The sequence below is a fragment of the Cricetulus griseus genome, chromosome 2 (assembly GCF_003668045.3).
Source record: "Cricetulus griseus strain 17A/GY chromosome 2, alternate assembly CriGri-PICRH-1.0, whole genome shotgun sequence".
In the NCBI taxonomy this organism is placed as follows: Eukaryota; Metazoa; Chordata; class Mammalia; order Rodentia; family Cricetidae; genus Cricetulus; species Cricetulus griseus.
In genome coordinates, this window is record NC_048595.1 from 293967201 (window position 1) to 293990453 (window position 23253).

Below are 23253 nucleotides of genomic sequence, written 5' to 3' on the forward strand. Positions count from 1 at the left end.
TTAGCCTAACAGACACCAGTGGTTAGGACAGTCAGTGATGATGATTAGGGACATGGATTAGGTTATTCTGACAGTCGCTCTAGTAAGAGGCTTACAGCTACTCGAGTGTTTCTGTCCCTTCACTTTATCCCAGAACACTAGAGTAGCTATAACCCTCTTACTAGAGCAGTCGGCAGGCACCCCTCCTTAAGCCCATGTTACACAGTCCAGCTCTTGCCATGTCACCTGACAAATCATGAAGAACAAGACTCAGTAGTATGATCCTGGCTTTGCCTACAGGAACTCCCAATACTCTGAGGTAGGACACAAAAGTTCTGTGACTCCAGGGCAGGAACCAGCCCTTCTCCTGCCTCTATTTTGCCAGTGTGACTTGGACTAGGAGGGAGTGCTCTATTCCCCAGGCCCAGGCTGTGTAATGAGCAACCTCGCCCATCTAGAGCCAAATTCACAGATGCTAAAGCTGCTGCACTTCCTTGGGAGGAAAGGCAAGCTCTTAGACAATGCTTCCTTGTGTTCCCAAGAATTTATAATATCTCTATCATGTTCAAAAATAAATGAGTACAATTCACTTGGGGTTGATTTTAACATGAAACACCTGGGAGAAAGAGAGTAAGCTAAGACTGCCGTGTCACAATTCAAGAGAAAGTCCTACTACAGACGTTCTGTCTACCTAGATTTGGTTAGAAAAGATATCTAATTCCTCTTGCTAGTGCAACTTGAATAAAACTGGCAAATTTTACTAAAAATCTAAGACTTAAAATATGCAATTTTAGGAACACAGTCAGTAATTATAAGAAACAACAAAACTTGGTGTTTACTTCAACCATTCATAAAACTGAACTTAAGTCTCACTTAAGAAAGCTAGTGGCCCGACTCTGGCCCTGTTCCTCATACGTACACTCCACTCTGGGAATCCTGCAGGCAGAGGTCACACTGTGCCAGACTCAGGACAGGGAATGTTGCTTCAGCTTCTTCCCTTTTATCCACCTCATGTCTGGAGTGGTACCGACTGTCTTCTAGGGAACAGAGTTATTGATTACCTAAGAAGCAAAGCTGTTTAGCGATCAGTTAATAGAACAGATGCAGGGATGCTTCAGAAATATATGTTAACAGAATGAATCATAAGTCAGAAAAGCATTTATATTTTGAAGACTAAGAAAAATAAAGCTAAAACTCAAAAGGGAATCCTAGATTGAGTTTACAAGGGATGGGGGATGGGGGGAAGAGACTGTCAATGCAGAGAGAGGTTAATGCCACGATTCCTAAAAAGGATCTAAGCTGTAGTAAAGAATGAGCGACTGTTTATTAAAAAAATAACAAAAATCATGACTTAATATATTTGGAAAAAAAAGAGATATGCTGGTAGGACAGTTATTTCTGACCTAATTTTTAAAAAAATCATTTAAAGCCATACAAAAATATAAACTAAGGAATGAATGAATATCTGTAAGAACAAATATATAGGGCAGGAAAGTATCAAGGAAACTAACACCCACACACATGATAGCTCTCAGTCTCACTGAGAAAAGATGCCATCACTCCTCACGTAAGTGCCAGCTCCTTCAGGGACCTGGAGCAGGTTAGTGGAAGTATGGGGGAGACAGATACGGACAAGTGGCTGCAATTGTGGATAGCAGAGCTGGTGAGGAGCTTAGGGAAGTAGGCAAGGATGCAAAGGCAGGGCCTGAGACCTGAAGGAAAGGATGGGTGAGCATTTGAAACAGAAACAATGAGGCAACACCCTGGGGACAATGCACCAGTTTGCTCATATGCTCCATCCAGATGGCCTCGGGGCCTGCCCTCTTGAGCTCCTGCTCTGACTACAACCCAAGGGTTTGTGTTCTCCCATTCTCCGAGTCCCTATGCTCCACACAGTGCTCTGTGAGCCGGGCTCCAGCCCAGGACAAAGAACCTATGGGGCTTGGTGGTGCCAGAAGTCAGGAAACTCTGCCTTTCCCAAATCAGAAACTTTCATTCCTTCCCACCCTGTCCAACGGAGACCCTGACATGTGCCCTGAGGTGCTGTCGGGGGGGATGCCTATAGGGCACAATAAGCATACCTGGAAGACTGTACTGCTCAGCCATCATTCTTCGAGTGGAGAAAGTCTCGCTTTTCTTCCTTAGGTCCACGTGTGCCACACAGTGGTAGTGATGTCTCTCTATCAGACTAAAAATCCACAGCTACAAAAGCAAAATAGTTAGACACAGATCTCTTTCAAGAAGTGACACTGATTGTAAAATCCAAAGGAAAGGGGGGCAAAACAGGTAAGTGACATCACATATTTTCCTGGGTTCTCCCAGACACTTGGGCTATCCTGAGTTGCTTTTAGCGCCTCCTTGAAAGCGGCGCAGCTTCTGAGAAGGTGCTTACAGTGGGGTTTGTCCAGAACCTTAGGTCAGACAAGGCTGTGAGTGATTGTCATACAGAGCCACCTACAGGGGCCCCCAGATCATGGACACCTACACAGCACGTGCTACAGACTTTGGTCCATGAGCTCTTCTACCAAGTTACTGGGCCCTAGCACACAGGAGAATGGCAGTTGAGCTTAAGGAAAAGAAAATAAACTGTCTTAGCTTCCTAATGTACAACTTCATCATATTTATATTAACAGTGGCTTTATAAAATAAACTTAAAGTGTTTGCATTAAATTTTTTAAAATAAGTATCTTCAGTTTTAATCTAATGCTAATGACTGAGCAAGTGGTTTCAACTCTTGCTGTGTTCAAATACTGCATAGTACTGTTAAGAGCATGCAGATCAAGGTCACTGCTGCAGACCAAAGGCCTCCAAACCCCACCAACCCCACCACAGTGCTTAGATGCACAGTGGGACAAAGTCTAGAGCACGGCAGGTGATGACATAAAACAGAGATCTTGTACACACTCAGTTCCATATATTTGAAACTCAGGTGTAACTGCAAAGGGGTCTTACCTGGCCATCAGCACTGCCAGTGACCAGCTGCTGGTTTTCTTCATTGATAAGCAAACTCAGGAGAGGGTAAGCTGAAGAGGGCACACAGGACATTCAGTATAGACAGTGCTTCTTCTAGTTGATTTTAGCACTATTCTGATTATTAATACTTGGAGGCAAAAATTATAAATGAATATAAATTTGGAAACACTCATGAGCAATCCAAAATAGGGATGCTGCACCAAATAAGAATGGTGACAGATAGGCAATAGACAGACAGATGATACAGACAGACAGACAGACAGACAGACAGACAGACAGACAGACAGAGAATCATGGGTATGAGTTATAGTTGGTGGGTCCTGGTTAACTCCATCCCTTCTGCCCACACTGAGCAAGTCCAGAGGAACCACCAGTAGTCTGGGGGAAGGAAGCATAACCCAGCTAGCATTTTAAACAGGGCGAATAAGTTCCTGTAGGCGAAAAACAATGGCATCATAGACTTAGTGATAAAAACAGCAGCTAAATGGATGTCTTACAAGAAAAAAAATAAACAAAAGATCTCCCTAAAATTTAATTTTAGTTAAAATATAGTCTAACGTATCAAGAATTTGGAACAACTGGATAAGCAGAGGTTGGGAATCACATGTCCTAATTAAGCTATACATGACACTCATGGTGAATCTGTATCACAGTCTGCAATTGTATTCCTCAATCCAATTGTTCCACAACATTGTCTTCAGGAAAATCTAACAAACCCCAGAAAATGTGCTTCGGGCCCAAGCTTGGTGAAGAACTCCAGGCTGTCAGAACACAATATTCTACATGTGGGTAACTGACCCAAAAATGCTCAATCTTGAAAAAACACAGCAGTAACTCTAGCAGGACACCAAGGCATCTGTTTTCCGTAGGTGGCATTTCCATGAGGCATCTCAGAGGAAAGGGAAGACCCCCTAACATCTGCCACCCTGCTTTCACTGGATCACTGATGCACACATGGCAGGATGTGGGAAGAACTCCAGATGCAACCCATGAGATGCATGGAGGAAATACAGGGCCCCAGATGAGATGCTCCCCTGGCTCAGACACAGATTCCAAAACAGCCAGGCCATAGAATCTGGTCTTTCCTCTGAACCATCAGGTTTTGGTTCCATTGCCCAACAAAAGGACAGTTTGATGAAAGAAATAATTATCCTAGAATTAGGATGGACAAAAGCTTCCAGCCTAACCAATGGCTTACCTAATGCCCAGTCATCCATTTTCTGGTGAGGAAGGTGCCCCCCCCCCCGAGACATTTCCTGCTCTGGGACTCTCCACAGGGCAGCAGGGGCCCTGTCTCAGGCACTTCATCTGAGAGCCAACCTGCACCACACACTCACCTGAGACAGATGCTCAGACGCCAAATGTATGAGAGTGTGTGTGTGTGTGTGGTAAAATCCTCAGAGACAGTAACTGAAAAGTTCAACCACTCCACATACAGAAGGAATCTGAATTGACAGCCACATACAGATGAGGCCAGGTGATTCTAACTGTCACACCTTTATCCCTGGGGTGACAGCCAAACAAAGAGAGTTTGTTTACACAGCCTACTCAGCTAGAGCTAGAATGTAAAACAGTCTTTGATTTACCTGTTAAAATGGATGAGCTGTATATCAAGGATCCCTCACAATAGTCCCAGACCTTTAAATGAAACACATTTCTTTAAGAGATGTAAAATGTTGCAATTATTGCTAGACCAGAACCAAATTTTAAGCAATTAAAAATTAACCCATATAAATAACAATTAAAGAATTAAAATTCACAGTTAGCTACTGCACTATAAAAACCCGAGACTTCAGAATAATGACAACATCCTGATCCTTCCAAAAATGACCACTTATGGATACCTAGCAGACAGCAATTCCTGTGCATATAGTCAATGTTCCAGTTAGTAGCCCAGTGAAGAAGTGCCAGTGTGCCCCTGGGTCTGTGCCCCAATTGTAGAGGGTGCTCACTCACAGGACTGCATTCCAACTATGACAGTCACACAAGTTTGCTCTACCCACCATCCCTTCTATGGTAGACACAGCTCCAAGGTCATTTCAAAATATCAACTTTCTTCATTCTCATGACCACCAGTGCAACAAGAGGTCCCATTGTGTCTATTTGAAATATAAAACGGAAGTGCAACATAGTTATCCAAGTATGGCAACCTGGATTTCTGTCCCAACAGCTGCTGACCCCCAGAAGAAGTCAGGACCCACCAGGTCTCATCAGATGGGCATTTTAAAATGACCCATAGTACGGATTTTCATAACTTCTGTGGTTTGATACACATGTGTGGCTTTCGGCTTTCCTTTTAGGAAAATTACAAATGACCATCCTTTGTTAGTAAATTCATAGTAACACTAGCTAACTTGGGGCAGCTCAGAAGTAAACCTGCATTTTGCTTTATATTTTCAGAAGTTTAGTTTAGTTTTGATTGAATCCTCTGGCTGGGGACACTAGATCCTAGGCAATTAGAAAACATTGCAGGTATACATTGCCCCCTCTAGATTTAGATGTAAGAAAAGTCCCCACAGTTGTCCCATGCCCAAATGCTAGAGACCCAAGAAACACACCAAGGTGTACCAAAGCACCAAAACTGCACTTTTGTGTGGGTGAGGAAACAGCCTCATCTGGTATGTGCTTTAAATTGTATTCATTTTCATTTTATGTGTATGAGTGCTTTGCTTGCATGCATGTCTGTGCACTGCATGTGTGCAGTATCCATTGATGACAGAATAAGGCATTAGATTCTCTGGAACTAGAATTCTAGACAGTTGTAAGCCCCTGTGTGGGTGCTGGGAACAAAATCCTAGTCCTCTGCAGGAACAGTGGTGCTCTTAACCACTGTTCCATCTTCTCTCCAGCACTGCCATGTTTGTATTACAAGGAGAAAAAGACCTTGCATAGCAATAGCAATCGTACTGTAGCAGGAAGATATGTCCACAGCATCCTTATGCCCACAGCATCCCTATGCCCACAGCATCCCTGTGCCCACAGCATCCCTATGTCCATGGCATCCCTAGATCCACAGAATCCCTATATCCACAGCATCCCTGTGCCCACAGCATCCCTGTGCCCACAGCATCCCTATGCCCACAGCATCCCTATATCCACAGCATCCCTATGCCCACAGCATTCCCTATGTCCACAGCGTCCCTATGTCCACAGCATCCCTAGATCCACAGAGTCCCTATGTCCATACCTTCCCTGTGTCCACAGCATCTCTATGTACACACCTTCCCTGTGCCCACAGCATCCTTATGCCCACAGCATCCCTGTGCCCATAGCATCCCTATGCCCACAGCATCCTTATGTCCACAGCATCCCTAGATCCACAGAATCCCTATGTCCATATCTTCCCTGTGTCCACAGCATCCCTATGCCCACAGCATCCCTGTGCCCACAGCATCCCTATGCCCACAGCATCCCTGTGCCCACAGCATCCCTATGTCCATGGCATCCCTAGATCCACAGAATCCCTATGCCCACAGCATCCCTGTGCCCACAGCACCCATGTGCCCACAGCATCCCTATGTCCACAGCATCTCTATGTCCACAGCATCCCTATGCCCCCGGCATCCCTGTGTTGACAGCCCTGCTGCCCACCTTAAAGCTTCTGTCTTCAGACACGGAGATGAGGATGTGTGTTTGCCAAGGACAGAACTCTACTGCTGTCACTGAGCCTTGATGGCCCTGCAGCTCCACCAGCACAGACTGCTTCTAGGAGGATTTGTAAAAGGTTATTCATGGAATTCTCTAGAATGACCAATGTTAGCAAATCAGTGTCCCGCAGAAAAGAGACCTTGTTGAAATAAATTCTACAAGGCCAGACAAAGGGCTCTGGAGGCAAACGGCACTTGCCACCAAGCCTGAAGACTTAACTACATTCAGTCCCTGAAACTTACATGATGGAAAAAGAGAATCAATTCTAAAGTTGTCCTCTGACCTCCACACATGTGCTGTGGCACGTACGCCTGCAGGTGCGTGTGCACATGCACGCGCGCGCACACACACACACACACACACACACACACACACACACACACACACACGCACACGCACACGCACACGCACGCACGCACGCTCACACACACACACACACACACACACACACACACACACACACACACAGAGGAAATGTTTTTTAATTTAAAGAATAAATTCTATTTTACACATCCCTCCTTTCAAATTTGGACCTACCCTACCCGTATCATTTTAGAAGTGACAAATCAGATGCCCTAGCTCTGAGGGAGAGGTGCATCATGAGGAAGTAAAAGATAAGAACCAGTCAAATCTGACCTAGTACTAAGCAGGGGGCTGGCATCTCCTGGATTTCATGTTCTCAGTGGTTCTCTCCTGACAGACTCTCCTCAACATATCGTTCAGGGTGGAGGTAAGACACTCAGTCTTTTACTGTTTACTGTCCCTTTGTGTCTGTTTCTTTCACCTGCTCTCTCTCTCTCTCTCTCTCTCTCTCTCTCTCTCTCTCTCTCTCTCTCTCTCTCTCTCTCTCTCCCAGCTATTGCTCCATGGTCATGCATGCTGCCATGCTCCCTGCCATGATGATAATAGACTAAACCTCTGAGTATTGCTGACACAAATACATGTTAACACCAACTCTAGTATCATATCAATTTCAAAGATCAAGAAGTTTTCCTTGGATCCCCCACCCCCAACGTCTTCACAAAATATATCAAACCAAACTGCCATTTTAAAAATGGAAGCAAGAATGAAATATTCACCAACAGGAACCCAGCCTGGAAGGTGCCACCCGATATGTCCTCGGCACCTCCACAGGGTGTCATTCTCACCTCCACATCCATCACGGATATTTTGTTTCCAGCACACACTGCCACAGCACGGTCATCCAGACTAAATCTCAAACACAGCACTGTTTGTAAAAGGGAACCCAGGATAGTCCCTCGAGGAGTCAGCCCTAGAGCAAATTCCACATGTTAGTGTCAGCTCATCTGTGTCAAAAGAATGGGACTTGTACAGGTCTCTGCTCCAGAGCTACAGGCAGAGGAACAACATGCTGGGACTCCAGGGGTTCATGGGCACCCAGAAGAGCTTCACAGACCAAGCTCTTCACCCAGCACTCTGTGTTCACTGCCATCCAGGCTGTGGCAGTGACAAACTCTGACCAAACTTGGGGACAGTGTGCCACGAGAACTCTGGCCTCTTATCACCAAGACAATATCTCCATGGCAGCCTGCAAATCATGTACAGAGAAGATTCAAGTGGAGCCACACAAGCAGAGGAATCAGTGCCTGCTACCTGCCCTGAGCCTCAGAAGCTACTGTTAATTAGCATGGATGTGTCACCGGCAAAATGAAAGACCCTATATGTGGTGGCTAAACTTAGTTGTCAACCTGACTGCATCTGGAATTAACTAAAACCCAAGCAGCTGCGCACACCTGAGAAGGACTTTCTTGATTGGACCATTTGAGGTGGGAAGACTCACTCCCAATCTGATCACTTGATGCTAGAGGACTTACTCTAACTCTGGAATACACCTTCAGTGACAGCCCACATAAAGGACATGGGAGAAGGCAGCTTTCACTTTTTGCCTGCTTGCCCTCACTCCTGTGGGCAAATGCTTGCTGGGACATTCCTTTGCTATTAGAACCTACTTTGTGGGGAATTCTCAGACAGACTGAAGGCCAGCAGCTCTCTAGGAACTCCATGAGACTCCAGCACCAAACCGGGACTTGTGAGACATCCAGTTTCATGGATTGAACTACCAGATCCTTGGCCTTTTAGGAGACAGCCAATATTAATCTACTGGGACCACAGCCTACTACAAGGTGTGGTAATACCCCCTACACACACACACACACACACACACACACACACACACACACACACACACACACAATTTCATTGTAACAGTTACCTATATTTCCTTCTCTCAGCTCTGACCCTTTAGAGACCCCTGACTAAAACACTCCAAGAAGGAATGTGTGTGTGTGTCACAAACAAAATAACTGACTCGTGGACTTGCCCTGATCTTTCACGAGCACCTGTGTTATGTATGCTAAAGCATGCCTCTTTTCAGCACCTGCAGGGTAAGCTCCCAACTAGACAGGCCTCTGCCTTTGTGGAAAATTAACGTGCAGGAGGCAAAGACATAGCACAGTTAACCCCAGGAAGAGAAACAGATAAATGAGTTACAAGGATTAGTTATGGTAGCCCACATAAAAGGCATGCCGCATATAAGAGGATGACAAGACTAAGCAGCAAAGAGGACAGAAGGGGTCTACAGTAAAACACCTGTGTCCAGACCTAGGGACTCAGTGGCACTGGCTATGACTAAAACAGATCTAAAGTACAGCCCTGGGAGGGCTGAGTCCCTGCTCCACCAGGCTCAGGGTGGAGCCTATAAGCATGGCTCTTTCTATTCATGAGTGAGGAGTTTCTGGGCTTTGAGCAAACACTAGACAGAAGCTGACTAACTTTGAGAGTATCCTCGGGTTACTGAGTTGAGTATTAAATGTAGGCACGGAGAGGTCAAGGAAGATTGTTGGAAGTTAATGTCAGAATCCAGAGAAAGGATTTGGTAGCCTGTGCCTTTAGCAGCTATGGAGTGTGACTGGTGCCCAAATGTGAGACAGGGTTTAAGGGAAGACAAATGGGACTTAACAATGATTGGATACGGAGTGAGCTGAGGTCATAACCTGAGTAACTGAAGGATGGAGCTCTGGTGAATCCAGACAGAAAGACAGTGAGAGGGGGATCTCTGAGGCAGGAGTGGCAGAGACTGCCATCTTCAGTGCTTTAGGCCAACAAGGAATTTCTAATGGGAAGAATCTGGAGGCTAAATTAGGAGGAGCTCCAGAAAGAAACAAAGCGGTAAGCCATCAGCATACGAATGGTTGAATAAAATCACCAAGGGAGTGATGGGGAAAAAAAGGAAAGCCTGCATTTTGGTGAGGAGACACAAGTAAGAAGAGGAGAACCAGACAGCCAACAGGCTCTGAGGGTACAACTGACTACACTCACCACCATAGAGCCAACCAACCACAGCCTCCTCTCCTCCAAGCACAACACAAACTGCAGACCCAGAAGCATAGTGAACACAGCTGCCCCCACCCCATGTGCCCAGGAACCAAGTACAATGAGGCTCCAACTCCTGTACAGACAAGAGAGCCACACTGAGAGCTTATAGCTTCCAGGAGCTACTCTCCCCTCAAACCCATAATACAAGTTCATTCTCATCTCCAGAAGCTTCTGCATAGTGAATTGGACATGGAACAACCCGTTATATCCTGTGACGGTCGCCAAGTGAGCACTAGTGCTATGATTCAGAAAGAAGCTTCTACCCAAGAACAGACCATCATGCATCAACATTCATGTGAGGAACCTAAAACACAGTAGCCATGAACATGGGACAATGGAAACCTCACAGAACACTTTACAACACAGACAGCTGTAGACCTACAGCATCAGAAGTACAGCCACTTCTAAGACAGAGGACTATGTATCCATGCCCTCGGGAGTAACGCTCCTTATAACACAGGTCTATCTACACAGCCTCAGGAGTACAACTCCTCTAACACACAGGACCATCTATCTACAGCCTAAGTCCAGTTCCTTTAACACATAGTAGAGCCATCTATCCACAGCCTGAGAAGTGCAGTTCATTTTAACGTATAAATGGCAATAGCCACACACCAACCTGTCTTCTGATAACCAGTGTACCTGTCAAAGCAAAATACAGAACTCCCAGCTGTCCCTGGGGCTTCAGACCTGCTTAGTCCCTGATTTTGGCACAGCTTAACCACCATCTGCCTGCCCACTCTGTCCCTGCTGTTCCTGTTCCAACCCTGTTCTGCCCTTTCCCCTTGCAGCTAAGCACAACTCTTCATCTTCCCCCATAGCCCTAACTCTGCAGCAGTCTCATCAACACCTTCTTCCCTGAGGCTGATTTAGGTTCCTTATCTCTGAAATATGTGTTCTGATTAATTTCTATCAACCCACTTCTAAAACCTCTTGAGCTCTGCTACAGCCTCTTTAACTCATATTCATTTTGTTACTCGGGTGGATGGATGCATAGATGAATGGATGGATGCATGCATGCATGGATGGATGCATAGATGGATGGATGGATGCATGGATGATGGATGCATGGATGAATGGATGCATGGATGGATGAATGGATGCATGCATGCATAGATGGATGGATGCATAGATGGATGGACATATGGATGGATGGATGAATGCATGGATTGACTTACTGTCTGCTGTGTGATATGAAAGTTAATACCAGTTGTTAAGATTAGAATAAAAGAACATGCATTACCTCAGCTAAATTACAAGGTTGAAGACATTGTCTAGAAATTGCTAGCTATGCTTCTGGCATACTTCCCTCACACCACTGAGGCACAAACTGTTATACAATTCTGTGGTTACTTGGCATCACTAAGCATAATCCTATAAACACATATCTGGGATGTGGACCCATCTGAGCCATCAGCCTCAGCTGCATTCGAAAGCTCACATAACAACTTAGTCTCTGTCAACCAGGTCCTTCGCACACAGAGTCTCTGCAGCCCTGTCCTTTTGTCCCTATCTCAGACCCCAGCTGAGTCTCCCATTCCCAATCACATTTCAATCACACAGAAGCCACATGTGTGAAAACATGCTTTCGTCTATCCAGACTGAGTGGGAAACTTCCTTGCAGACAGCAAGCTTTGCTCCTTCACCACTATGTTTGCAACATGAAACACAGCAAACACCTAGGTTAGCTATACATGAGGTAAGACACTCCAAACTGCCCACCGATCCTTAGAGGTCTAAATATTGAAATTTAAGAAAATAAAGAAGGAGGAGGAGGAGGAGGAGAAAAAGAAGGAAAGGGAGAAGAAGAAGGAGAGGGAGAAGAAGTGAAAGGTCAGGCATTATGCTGGCCTGCCCCTGTTACCTGGCAGAATCCACTCAGACAGTACCCTGGTCAGCCCAGGGTTCCATGGAAACTAAGTCTACACGCAGGTGCAGAGGACCCCTTTAAAAGACAAATCCCTGCCCATTTACGCTCTCTCTACACTCACTCTCTACTCTCTCTCTCTCTCTCTCACACTCTCTCTCTCTCTCTCCTCTCTCTCTCTCTCTCTCTCTCCTCCTCCTCCTCCTCCTCCTTCTTCTTCCTCTCTTCTCTTCTCTTCTCTGTCTGCTTCTGCTTCTCTTCTCTCTCTCTCTATAGTGACCGGCCATGGTGGTAAGCCATTTACCCTGTTTCTCTTCTCTCTTATCTCCCTACTTTGCCAGGCCTATAATAAACTGGTCAATATGTCTAATATGTCTCATCCTGTGTCTCATCTTGGGCCTTCCTCCTCTCTTCTTCTTTATTTTTAATTTAAACAAAAGAATAACAAGAAGAGGAGGAGGAGGAAGAGAAAGAGGAAGAAGAAGAAGAAGAAGAAGAAGAACAACAACAACAACAACAACAACAACAACAACAAGCCTCTGCATCCACATATCACACAGCAAAGGTCAGTGGGGCTAATGCAAGGTACACTCAGACAGCTGCAGCACTGAAGGGACCTAGAAAGGTCCGACTCCCTGACATTACAAGTATACTTATAGAGACGATTCATTCCCTGGGTGGTGCTAGGCTTAAACCCTGTCTCCTCCATGGTAGGTATCTTAATTAGGGCTTCTGTTGCCTTGATAAAATGAGATGGCCTAAAGCATGGGGAAAACAGGTTTATTTCATCTTGCAACTTGTAGTTCATTGTCCAGGCAAGTCAGGGCGGGGACACGAGAGAGGAACTAATGCAGAATCCATGAAGGAACAACGATTGCTGGCTTGCTTCTCATGGCTTCGTCAGTTTGCTTCCTTACATACCCCAGGATCACCTGCCTGGGACCACACCACCAACTGTGGGCTGAGCCCTTCTATACCAGTCATCCATCAAGAAAGTGCCCCACATGTCTGCCTAGAGGCCATTCTCATGGAGGCTTTTTCTCAACTGAGGTTCCCTTAGATGACTCTAGAATGTGTCGAGCTGAAAATAAACTCACAGGCAAGCACTCTACCTACCACTCAGACACACCATCAGCCCCTTTGTATTTGACTGTTGTTACACAGCGCCTCGAATTTTCCTTTACCTTCAAGTGTCTTCTCTCTGCATTCATCCACATTCCACACTATAATACGATCCTGGGATGCAGAGCAGAGTTGAAGTGGGTCTGTTTGGTTTCCAAAAACCACAGCAGTAATCAACTGGTGGTGTCCTTGTAAGGTGAGAAGCTTAAAAAGACAAAGGAGTTACTTGTAACATCAAAAATCTATGGAAAACAACATAATTTCAGACCTAGGCTTTTAAATGTGTTTGTTACACATGATGACTTTTAATTCATTAAAATTCCTGCATGCACTGGTTGTTATGGGACATTGTTGTTATGTAACATGTTTCTCTTCCATACTTAACAAATGTGCACTCAGTACTTGATGGATGCAGAAGAGGTGCTGTTATACTGGCGGCTAAGGAGAGAGGAGCTAGCAAAGGATGGACACATTTGGGACATTAGACAGCAGGGGATACAAAGGTTCTGCTGGCTCCAACAATGAGTAAAGCTGTAGAGTTGTGGCTTAAGACTTCTGCTGACACTGCAAAAGGAGACTGGATAGCAAACATGCCAGGAAACTGGAAACCAGTGCTCAAGTACAAGCAGAAGGATACTGAGGTATATTTATGCATGAGTATGGAGGAGAGACTGGCAATGAGAACTTGTGGGCTAGAGAAATAGCCATCCTGTTGTAGAAGAAGAGAGAAGATGAACAAGTTCCCCTGGTCAGAGGAAAAAGGAAGAGCATGCAAATGAAGACAGGGTGAGGTGCCAGGAGGTCAGGGGTCCTTTGGGTTTGGAAGCTCGAGTACACAGAGGTTAACAATAAGCAGTTTGGGATGAGAGGTGTTATTGGACAGGACAGGAGACACTCTGCTCCTGGTAACATAGGCTTGTCTGTCTGCACATGACTCTAGGTGAGAGAGACAAGAAAAGTAGGAGACATGAAAGACTTAATGGCTTTTCTTGAAGGCATCAGGGTGCTCAAAAGCCATGATGTTGAGAGAACAAGACTGAGGAGGTGATGACAGAGTCTGTAGGCGCATGTCTCTTAATGACATCATCCACAAGGGCTGGGGCTGTAGCCCCGGCGAGCATTTGCCTACCATTAGGTCCAGGTTCTAATTCCTACTACTCCCAGAAAGGAGGAGAAACTCCCTCAAAGGTGATTGTCAGACATTCTGTACAACCATGCTGAGAAGCTTAGACATTAAAAGACCTAAGAACAGAGACACAATATAAACAAACGCATCCTTTTCAAGAATGTATCAGAAGTCCCATATAGGAGGAGGGACAGGACATCGCTCTGCCTTAGCTCATGGTTGACTCCACAAACACTAATGTTTCCAGAATATGCGAGAAATAGAGAGACAGGGCAAGGTCTCTGTGACCCTGGTTTGTGACCTACCTGGTGAGAAGTGCCCCTAGGGCTCCACACACAGAGATGGTTTCCATCCAAAGGAAAAGCACAGTGCTGTGTGTCACAAGCAAGCGGGACATGAGCTGTAGACTTCTGGGACTCAACCAGGTATCTTTCTGTAACTATATCACTTGTGTGGCCATCAGTGGAGGGCATCTCTGGAAGCGTTTCCATTATCAGTCTGAAAATACAAAGCATAGGTAAGATTGGGGGAGTCAGGTGTTGGTGGCGGTGCACGCCTTTAATCCAAGCACTTGGGAGGCAGAGGCAGGCAGATCTCTTTGAGTTTGAGGCCAGCCTGGTCTACAGACCAAATTCCAGGTCAGGCTCCAAAGCAAAACAGATAAACCCTGCCTCGAAAAACCAAGAAAAAAAAAAAGTAAGATGAAGGCAGGTACAGCAGGAAAAGTCTAGTTGATTAGTCACTATCAGCATGAGTATACATGTCACATTTACCTGTTCACCCCTGCCTCCCCCAACAAAAGGAAAAGATGCCGGTGAAAGCGGAATGACCTCTACTCCTTCCCATGATCTCCATTTCACAGACCTTACTCCACCTTCTGGATCACTTTCAGGACTTTGAAGGTGAACAGCCACCTTCCAGTGACCTGGCCTGAAGGAGGACCCCTACATAAGTGATGTGGTAATTCAAATGTAATTGGCCCCCATAGGCTCATAGGGAGTGGCACTGTTAGGAGATGTGGCTTAGTTGAAATAAGTATGGCCTTGTTGGAGGAAGTGTGTCACTGTGGAGGTGGGCTTTGAGGTCTCATGTATGCGTAAGCCATGTCTGGTGTCTAGACCACTTCCTGATGCCTGCCAGTCAAGAGGTAGGACTCCCAGATCCTTCTCCAGTACCATATCTGTCTGCATGTCACCAAGTCAAACCATGATGATAGTGGACTAAACCTCTGAGACTGTAAGCCAGCCAATTAGATGTTTTTCCTTTAGAAGAATGCTGTGGTCATTGTGTCTCTTCACAGCCATAGAAACCCTAACTGAGACAAATAGAGTTGGTGATAAACTCCAGTAAGAACCAGGAACCCCAAGAGCAGCCCTGGGATGCATCAAAATATCTCAATATTCTATGATAGAAGTTAGGTTATTGTGGTTACATCATCTGTGGTTTGTGGCTGTCTCACCAAGCATATTTTAACAAAAATGTTTCAGATATTTTATTTACTAAATAGTTTAGTGAACATGACCACCTTAGACCCATGTGTCAGTAGGCTAGAGGAATCCTTGATGCCACTCATCCCCACACCCCACTGTGAGCACAGATGTATCTGAAGGCACAGCCAACAGATTTTGAGGCAGGTGATTTGTGGTTGTCACGATGCCCACACCTCTCTGTAAACAGAGCTGATCATGTCCTGATCCATCCTTTAAAACTTTGTCATTGGAAGGAAAAGTGTCTCCAAGCACAAACCTTCTTACTGAGAACCACAAACAGTGGGATTTAAATAAAACACAGAGTAACTGATTTCTGGGCCAGTAAAACCTGTAAAACTAGGCCCTAGGTGTTCTGTTAGGAGTGCTGGCTGAATGGCCATGTTTGATGAAATCATGTACACCTGTTCCTACAGTGTCCATTACAGCTGTTTCTCATTTACATCATGTTTATTTTAAAATGTAACATAGTGCAGCCCAAGACTAGGGGGGCAAATGTTGCTGTTTTGTTTCTATGGATATGTTATGCCTGTCCTGTCCAACTGCCTTCTAAGTTATCAGTTTACACTAGGGATTGGTGCTGCTCTCAGCTTTGCTCAGAGAAGCTTCCTTTTGCAGTGGGCGGCAGAGACAGTTGATTGACCAGTCATTAGTGAGACAGTGGTATTACTCCCTCCCCGGGGCTCATCACCGAAGGAGGAGAGGAAAGAAAGTAAGAGCCAGAGAAAGGGGTGCAAAGTTGTGGAACAGTCTTCTGGGCAGGGCATGGCAAATGCCCTCCTGAATCCACAATATCTGTGATTACCTACATAAAACTGAGCCTGTCAAGACTCTGTCATGGGGGGTGGGTATGAGCCCCCCACCTCTCCCTTAGGATTTATAGCTAATTTATAGTTAGTGGTTGCTGGGGGAAAAAGAGACATTTTCTTTAGTGGCGACATCACTGGTAAGGTGCCCATGTTTCCATAAACAGCCCTTCCTGTAAATACTAATTGAATCACAAAAGAAAGAAAATGGTATGAAAAATAGTACGGCTAATTGGGAAGACGATTGTGATTAGTCAGGGTGAGAGACATGAATATGATCAAACTGTATTACATACATGTGTAAAATGCCATACTGAAAATTGTCACTGTCTAATTAATGCATGCAAATAAAAACATTTTAAATGTGTGGGAGGGGAGGGGCTGAGCATCAGTAACTGTCAGCTTCCTACGAATGCAGTGTGACCAGTCACCTCGCATTCCTGCTGTCCCCAGTACTCCCTCCATTGTCGTACATTGTCACACATGTCCCAACATCCCCACCTCCCTGGATGCCTCTTCTCCCATCCCCATGGTCGATTACTCATTTCCAGGTCTCTACAGACATTCCAGGTTAAGCAAACACATCTAAGAAATCAAAGCAAATCACAGGACATGGAGTGTTTGACTTTCAGAGCCTCAGGTATCTTCATGTGCTTTCCAGTTCCATCCATTACCCTGCAAAATTCGTGATTTCCTTTTCCTTTACAGCTGAATAAAAGTCTGTTGTGCATGTGCACCACACTTTTATTATCCACTCATTGGTAAATGGACATCTAGGCCGATCCCATGGACTAGCTCTTGTGAATGGAACGCCACTGAGCATAGAGGGCTGGTACCTCTACAGTAGCATTATAGCCCTTTCATATATGCAAGGCGGTATAGTCGGGTCATGTGTAGTTTTGCCAAACTGACTTCCATAAGCAGCTGCACAGGTTTGTACTCCCACCAACAGTGATTAGGCATTCCCAATTTCCACATTCACACCAGTGTTTGTTGTCATTTGTATTCTTGATGTCTTGTTAGTATTCAGGCATCTGTACTAGCCTGTCCTTGGGGTTCTGACAGGATACGCTCTCAGCTGCAGCCACTAAGAGCACCAACTGTGCACATTCACTATGTTCCCTTCTAAAAGGGTCCTGCCGACCCCCTCCCTCTCTCTCTCTGTCTCTCTGTCTCTGTCTGTCTGTCTGTCTGTCTGTCTCTCTCTCTCTCTCTCTCTCTCTCTCTCTCTCTCTCCTTTCCTCCCTCTTCTTCCTTCCCTCCCTCCTCTCTCCTCTCTTCTCTTCTGCCACTCCTATCCCCAGAGGTCAGTCTCCCCTCTTCCCCACCCTTTTTCTATTCACTTTCCCTCCAATAAAAACACCTCTACCCAAGCTCTATTGAACACCACCTTTCTCTCGTGCACCACTTTTTAAAATTGCAACAGTCACTATGACTGGGATAAGGTGGAATCTCAAAGTAGTTTTAATCTGCATGTCCTAGGTAGCTAAGGATGTTAACACTTTTTTAGTGTATAAACAGGCAAACTTCGGTGAACTCTGTTCAACTCCATAGGCCATTTTTAATTGGGTAGCTTGTTTAGTTTTTTTTTTTTTTGGTGGGGGGTTCTTTGTACATTCCACACAATAATCCTGTCAAACATATAGCAAGCAAAGATTTTCACCCATTGCCCTCTCAGTGATTCAGAGAGTCTTCCCTATGCCCTTAAGTGACATTTATGCTGCTCTATTTCCTTTAACACTTTCAGAGTTTCAAAGAGCTCAGTTTTATAGCTCAAACTACCACTGGTCTACTGAAGAACACAAGCCTACGAAACTGCACAGATGAGACCTGGCATACAGCAGGCACCCATGCACACTCATGAGGGACCAATGCAGGACAGACAGCACACAGCAGGCACTTGTGCACATCTGTGAGGGATCTGCATGGCCACCATGCACTAAGGGTCCCATAGAATCCCTCATCTTCAGGCCACTTGCCTCTTCCTCCAGCTCAAGCTTTTGCCTAGTGAATTAACAGTGTAAACTCAATTAGAATATAGATTCTCTGATCTCCCCACACCCCAGCCACCATGGCTTGGAATGTTCTATATGGCTAATGTGATGGGGGAAGTGCTTCTGTGTATGTGTTTGTCTTATTGGATGATAAATAAAGTACTGTTTGGCCAATGAAGCAGCAAGTTTGGCAGGACTAGGAGCAAGGAGGATTCTAAGAAATGTAGTGAAGAAGTGTTGTGATCCAAGCAGGAAGTGACATAGCAGGGAGACTCATATATAAGCAAGGGCAAGAAGGAAGTCGTCCCCCTTCTCTATTCCTCCTGGTCTCTGCTCTGGAGTCACCATGTGATCTGCTGGCAAGAGAGGGCACCAGCAGAAGGCATCCTACATAAGATAAGTCTTATAAAATATATAGATTTATGATAATTAAGACTGAGCTAGCAGATGAGAAATCCTAGTCATTGGCCAAGCAGCATTTGTACCTAACTCGGGCTGTTGGAGGAAAGCGCCCACATGACGACAGGGCTCGGGCAGCTTTGAAGAAAAGTCTTATTGTTACAGAATGGTGTCAGAAGTGGGATCCAAATAAAGTGGGGCGCAATTAATGCTTACCTCAAAGGAGTCAGACCAAGTTTGATGAACAGATGTTTTAATAGGAGAGTACTCACGCAAGGGAATCAGTCCTCTACCACCAGGAGAACCATGGATCATTGAGAGTTCCATGAGTGCGACCCTCATATTTAAGGTCTTGCTACGTCACTGACCATGCCCTAGTGTGTGTGGTCTGCATCACCTGTGCCAGTCCCCAAGAGGGCGTAGCTAACATTTCCCCTACACTGTCCTCTTCTTTTTTGTTTTATGAAACAACCCATGTGCATGGGTCTAGGGTACAAGCAGCCTGCCAGTGGCTCCGCTGCCAAAGAAAACGACTCTTTACTCTCTGTCTCCACTAGGCACTGCCAGTTGCCAGCAGGAGTGAGGGTCTGATGCTGGATTTTTGACTGGCTTGATTTTGTAGAAGCCTTGCTCACAGAAGACTGCCTTGAACATCACGGAAGGAAAGTGTGACTGTGCAGATACATGGCCAGCTTCAGGAGTTCTGAGCCCGGGGTCCAAAGCCCTGTCCTCAACCTGGTACAACTCACATTGCTGCTGCTCCTCTTTGCTGCTGATGCTTGACTGACATTCTTAGCTGTAGTACCTGCCTGGGGGCAGCAATGTCCAACAGTCAGAGATGTGGGGAAATCTGGAAAACTCGGCCATTTTTCCACAGGAAGACTGCGAGACACACACACTTCCAGTTCTAGTGCCCTGGATTGGCTAACTGACAGTTTTTCCTCCATGATCAGAGGTCAGATGGCCGCCTAAAACTGATTGTCACCACAAAGTTAGTTTTATGTGAACACATTTGTTTTTCTAATCAATGGCAGTCACCCAGCAGTTTTTCACTCAATATTTTCAGCTTTCTTCCTAGAGCCACGGGAATGTAACAAGACCTCCATTTCCCACCTCTCTAGAAGTCAGGGGCAGCTGTGCCCTAATGCTCTGGCAAGTACAGCTCCAGAACAACTACACGATGGTGCACGGGTGTGGTCTGTGATGATCCTCTATTTTCTCCCTGATGGAGGAAGACAGCTGAGCCCCCGGAGCAGGCACCTAATCAGGAGGGCTGCACGGCCTGGTCTGTGTGTGAAAAGCAGCTACTGGCATTCTGAGAATATTCTGCACAGCTTTCCACCCTAACACAGGACCAGGCCCCTTGGAAGGAGATTCAGATTCAGTGACACTGTGGGACATTGCTCAGGACCCAGAAAAGCCCAACGTTTATGTCCTACTAAAGAAATGCATGCCAAGGCTTTCTAATAGCCTGGAAGCCTGAACACACATGTACTGAGCATTGGGCCCTACAGGAAATTTTCAGAAAAATTTCAGAAGTTTGAAGGCCACTCATAAACCTGATGAGGCCATGTGAGAGCAAACAGAAGCAGAAAGTGTGCAGAAGCACGGAGGCTTTCAGGCTGGGCTCAAGCATCTCCAGGTGCCCAAATCAGGCACAGAGAGTGGTCAAGACTTGGCCGTTTAGCCAAAAGCAACTCAAGGGTGTCCATATAACCTCAGGGTGCAAGCCACAAGGAGAGCAACTACATAAAAAGAAAACAGACTAAATGAGAAGACCAAGAAGGATAACAGTAGAGGTTGCTCTACCTGGAGCAAAGGAGACTCACACTGGTTAGAGCCTGTTGTTTTCCAGGGAACCATGAGGTCAAAAAAGAATGTCCAGTCAAGAATTTAAAAAAAAAATCAATAGCTGGCTGGGCGGTGATGGCAAACACCTTTAATCCCAATACTCAGGAGCATCTCTGAGTTTGAGGAGAGCCTGTCTACAGAGTGAGTTCTGGGACAGCCAGGGCTACATGGATTAACCCTGTCTTGAAAAACCACGCACGCACGCACGCACGCACACCACAATTGCTTCACAGGGTGCACCTCCCAAAGGGTTGGGCCATGCACTCTAGGAGGGCATATCCTCAGTAGCCTTGTCACATGTGGCCATAGTGGAAAGACAGGGTAGAATGAAGGACCTTGAAAAACAAAGAGCAGAATCAGGGTGAAATCAGAGAGATATTCCCAACTAACACCAGCAGGACCTTAGAACCCATGCTCATGAACAGCTTCTGCAGTCTCCATTACAGTAAGCTGACCACACTCAGGCACCCTACTCCGGTGGGGAGCCAGCACTTCATCTTAGCCCAGAGGTCTCTGGATCCACAGACAGAACTGTGTGAGGAGGGTAGCTATGTCCCACCATGCTAGCTGCCTTGACCAAACAAGTCCCTTGGAGAGGGAGTGACTGTTTTCTAAGTGGGATCTACAGAGGAATGGATGTTTACCAGAAGGGAAACTGCTTATTTTTCACCAAACTATTGCTGTCCTAGACCAGTGGTTCTCAACCTGTGGGCCGCGCCCCTTTTTGGGTGGCATATGAGATACCCTGCATATCAGATGTTTACATTATGATTCATAGCAATGGCAACATCACTGCTATGAAGTAGCAGTGTATGGTTGGGGGTCACCACAACACGAGGAACTGTATTAAAGAGTCACAGCACTAGGAAGTTTGAGAACCACTGCTCTAGACACAAAACTAGCCATCATCACTCAGCTCCCCTGTAGTCAGGTACAACCACATGGCTGTGTTCTAGCCAGGGCAGCAGGGACAAACATGTAGGTGTGAGTAACATTTTATAAGTTTGACCCCTGAGTGCCTCACCTATATGACTCTCCAACAGTGGTTAAATAGAAAGTCTGGGGGTGGTTGGGAGGGGGATAGCACATTCCACAAGCATCCTACACACAAGCACATCAGACAAATAAGGCTAAGAAAGACTTAAGTTTATTTTACTAGTGTGATCCCAGTGTATGTAAGACTCAGGAAGCAATCTGGTCTCAAAGCTAAACCAGTGAACAAAAACAGTCATCTCAGATACACGAGGGGCTGTACATACTACAGAAATAAAAACAAGTGACTGTCCTGTATTACCCAAGGAGCGTCCCAGTTAAAACTAGTTCATTGTGTATTCTTAAGGAAAAAAAAATTGTTTCCTTCTGATTATATAATATTAAAAATGTTTCTCAGTAGCTACAGAGGTAGACTCGTGTCACTTCATTCTTGATTTTGGAAAATGAATCAGGCAACTCAATAGCGGATGGGCTCCCACAGAAAATGGCGGCATCACAAAATACACCTAAAGTTGTACTTACAGCAAAAGAGGAAGCTCTCCACACTAGCTAGAAAAAGAGTTGGTTTCCAACTTAGGTCCTCGGTAGACCTAGATATTGAGGCTAACACTTGTCTGTCTATCTGTCTGTCTGTCTGTCTGTCTGTCTGTCTATCTACCTATCTATTTATCTATATCATCTATCTGTCTACCTCAGTTAATAGAGGTACAAGAACGATGCAAGATGACACCCGGATATTACTAAGGCTTCAGTTCTTTCCTAAATTATGAAATGGGTCCATAGAGCCTCTCTTTTATTATAAAAAAATAACGAGTACCCTGCTCTGTTGGCCTACTTAACAAACTACCATTGTTCAAGCCACCAATTTTGGGCCTTTTGTGCCACCATAGCTTGAATGTATCCCCCCCACAAAATTTCTACGCCGGATCCTCTCCTCCCAGGTGAGGGTCTTAAGGCTGGGAGGGACCAACTATCTATAGGAGGTGAGCCGGTAGTGGGGGTGGATCCTCCTTGATGAGATTCGGTGCTCCCCGGAACAGCTTGCCTTTCCGGCACCGAGGCCATCCGTCTATAAACCAGGAAAAATCTCCAAACAGTAAATGTGGCCTTAAGAATTGGTGGGAGGAGGAGGAAGGGAGGGGGGACGACGACAAACGTTACTGACAAGCTAAAGTCTATGGTGTTACATAAACTGGAACCGACTCAGGAGGAGGAAAAAAAACACCATTTCTTACTAATAGTTCTCACGCGGAAATTTAAATGTTTCCTCTTTCCGTCATGGTTTAAGACAAATCCCGGAGTATCTCCCCAGATGCTGCTGCCTGCGTCCGGACCCACGGGGCTTCTAAGTCCCTAAGGGGCTTGGGCTGCAGGCAAGGTCGCGGGCCTGGGCTCGGCGAGCGCCCCCTGGCGGCCTCACCTGCTGTCCTGCCCGCCCGTCTGCTCCGGAACCCGCAGCTCGAGCCGCCGCCGAGTTACCATGGTTACGAGGAAGCGGACCCTGAACGCTACGCAGCCCTTCTCTCCTCTCGCGAGAGCTCGGCGCCGATCTGCTTCCGGTCACTAGGCCGGAGTCCGTTCCCAAAAGCAAGCCCCTCGTTTCCGGGGTACA

At 45.9% G+C, this 23253-nt stretch overlaps 1 protein-coding gene across 1 annotated transcript in view; it reads right to left on the reverse strand.

The window, feature by feature from the left end:
• Positions 1-23141, reverse strand: part of Wdr27 (WD repeat domain 27) — a 74779-nt gene extending 51638 nt beyond the window's left edge. The window contains exons 1-9 of the mRNA XM_035440454.1: positions 22877-23141; positions 14417-14609; positions 13048-13189; positions 7749-7873; positions 6544-6657; positions 4539-4590; positions 2932-3002; positions 2061-2181; positions 899-1016 (exon numbers count right to left, since the gene is read on the reverse strand). Coding sequence (XP_035296345.1) covers positions 899-1016; positions 2061-2181; positions 2932-3002; positions 4539-4590; positions 6544-6657; positions 7749-7873; positions 13048-13189; positions 14417-14602 — 929 coding nt within the window. The 5' untranslated portion in view covers positions 14603-14609; positions 22877-23141. The remainder of the gene's footprint in view (positions 1-898; positions 1017-2060; positions 2182-2931; positions 3003-4538; positions 4591-6543; positions 6658-7748; positions 7874-13047; positions 13190-14416; positions 14610-22876) is intronic.
• Positions 23142-23253: the final 112 nt, after the last annotated feature.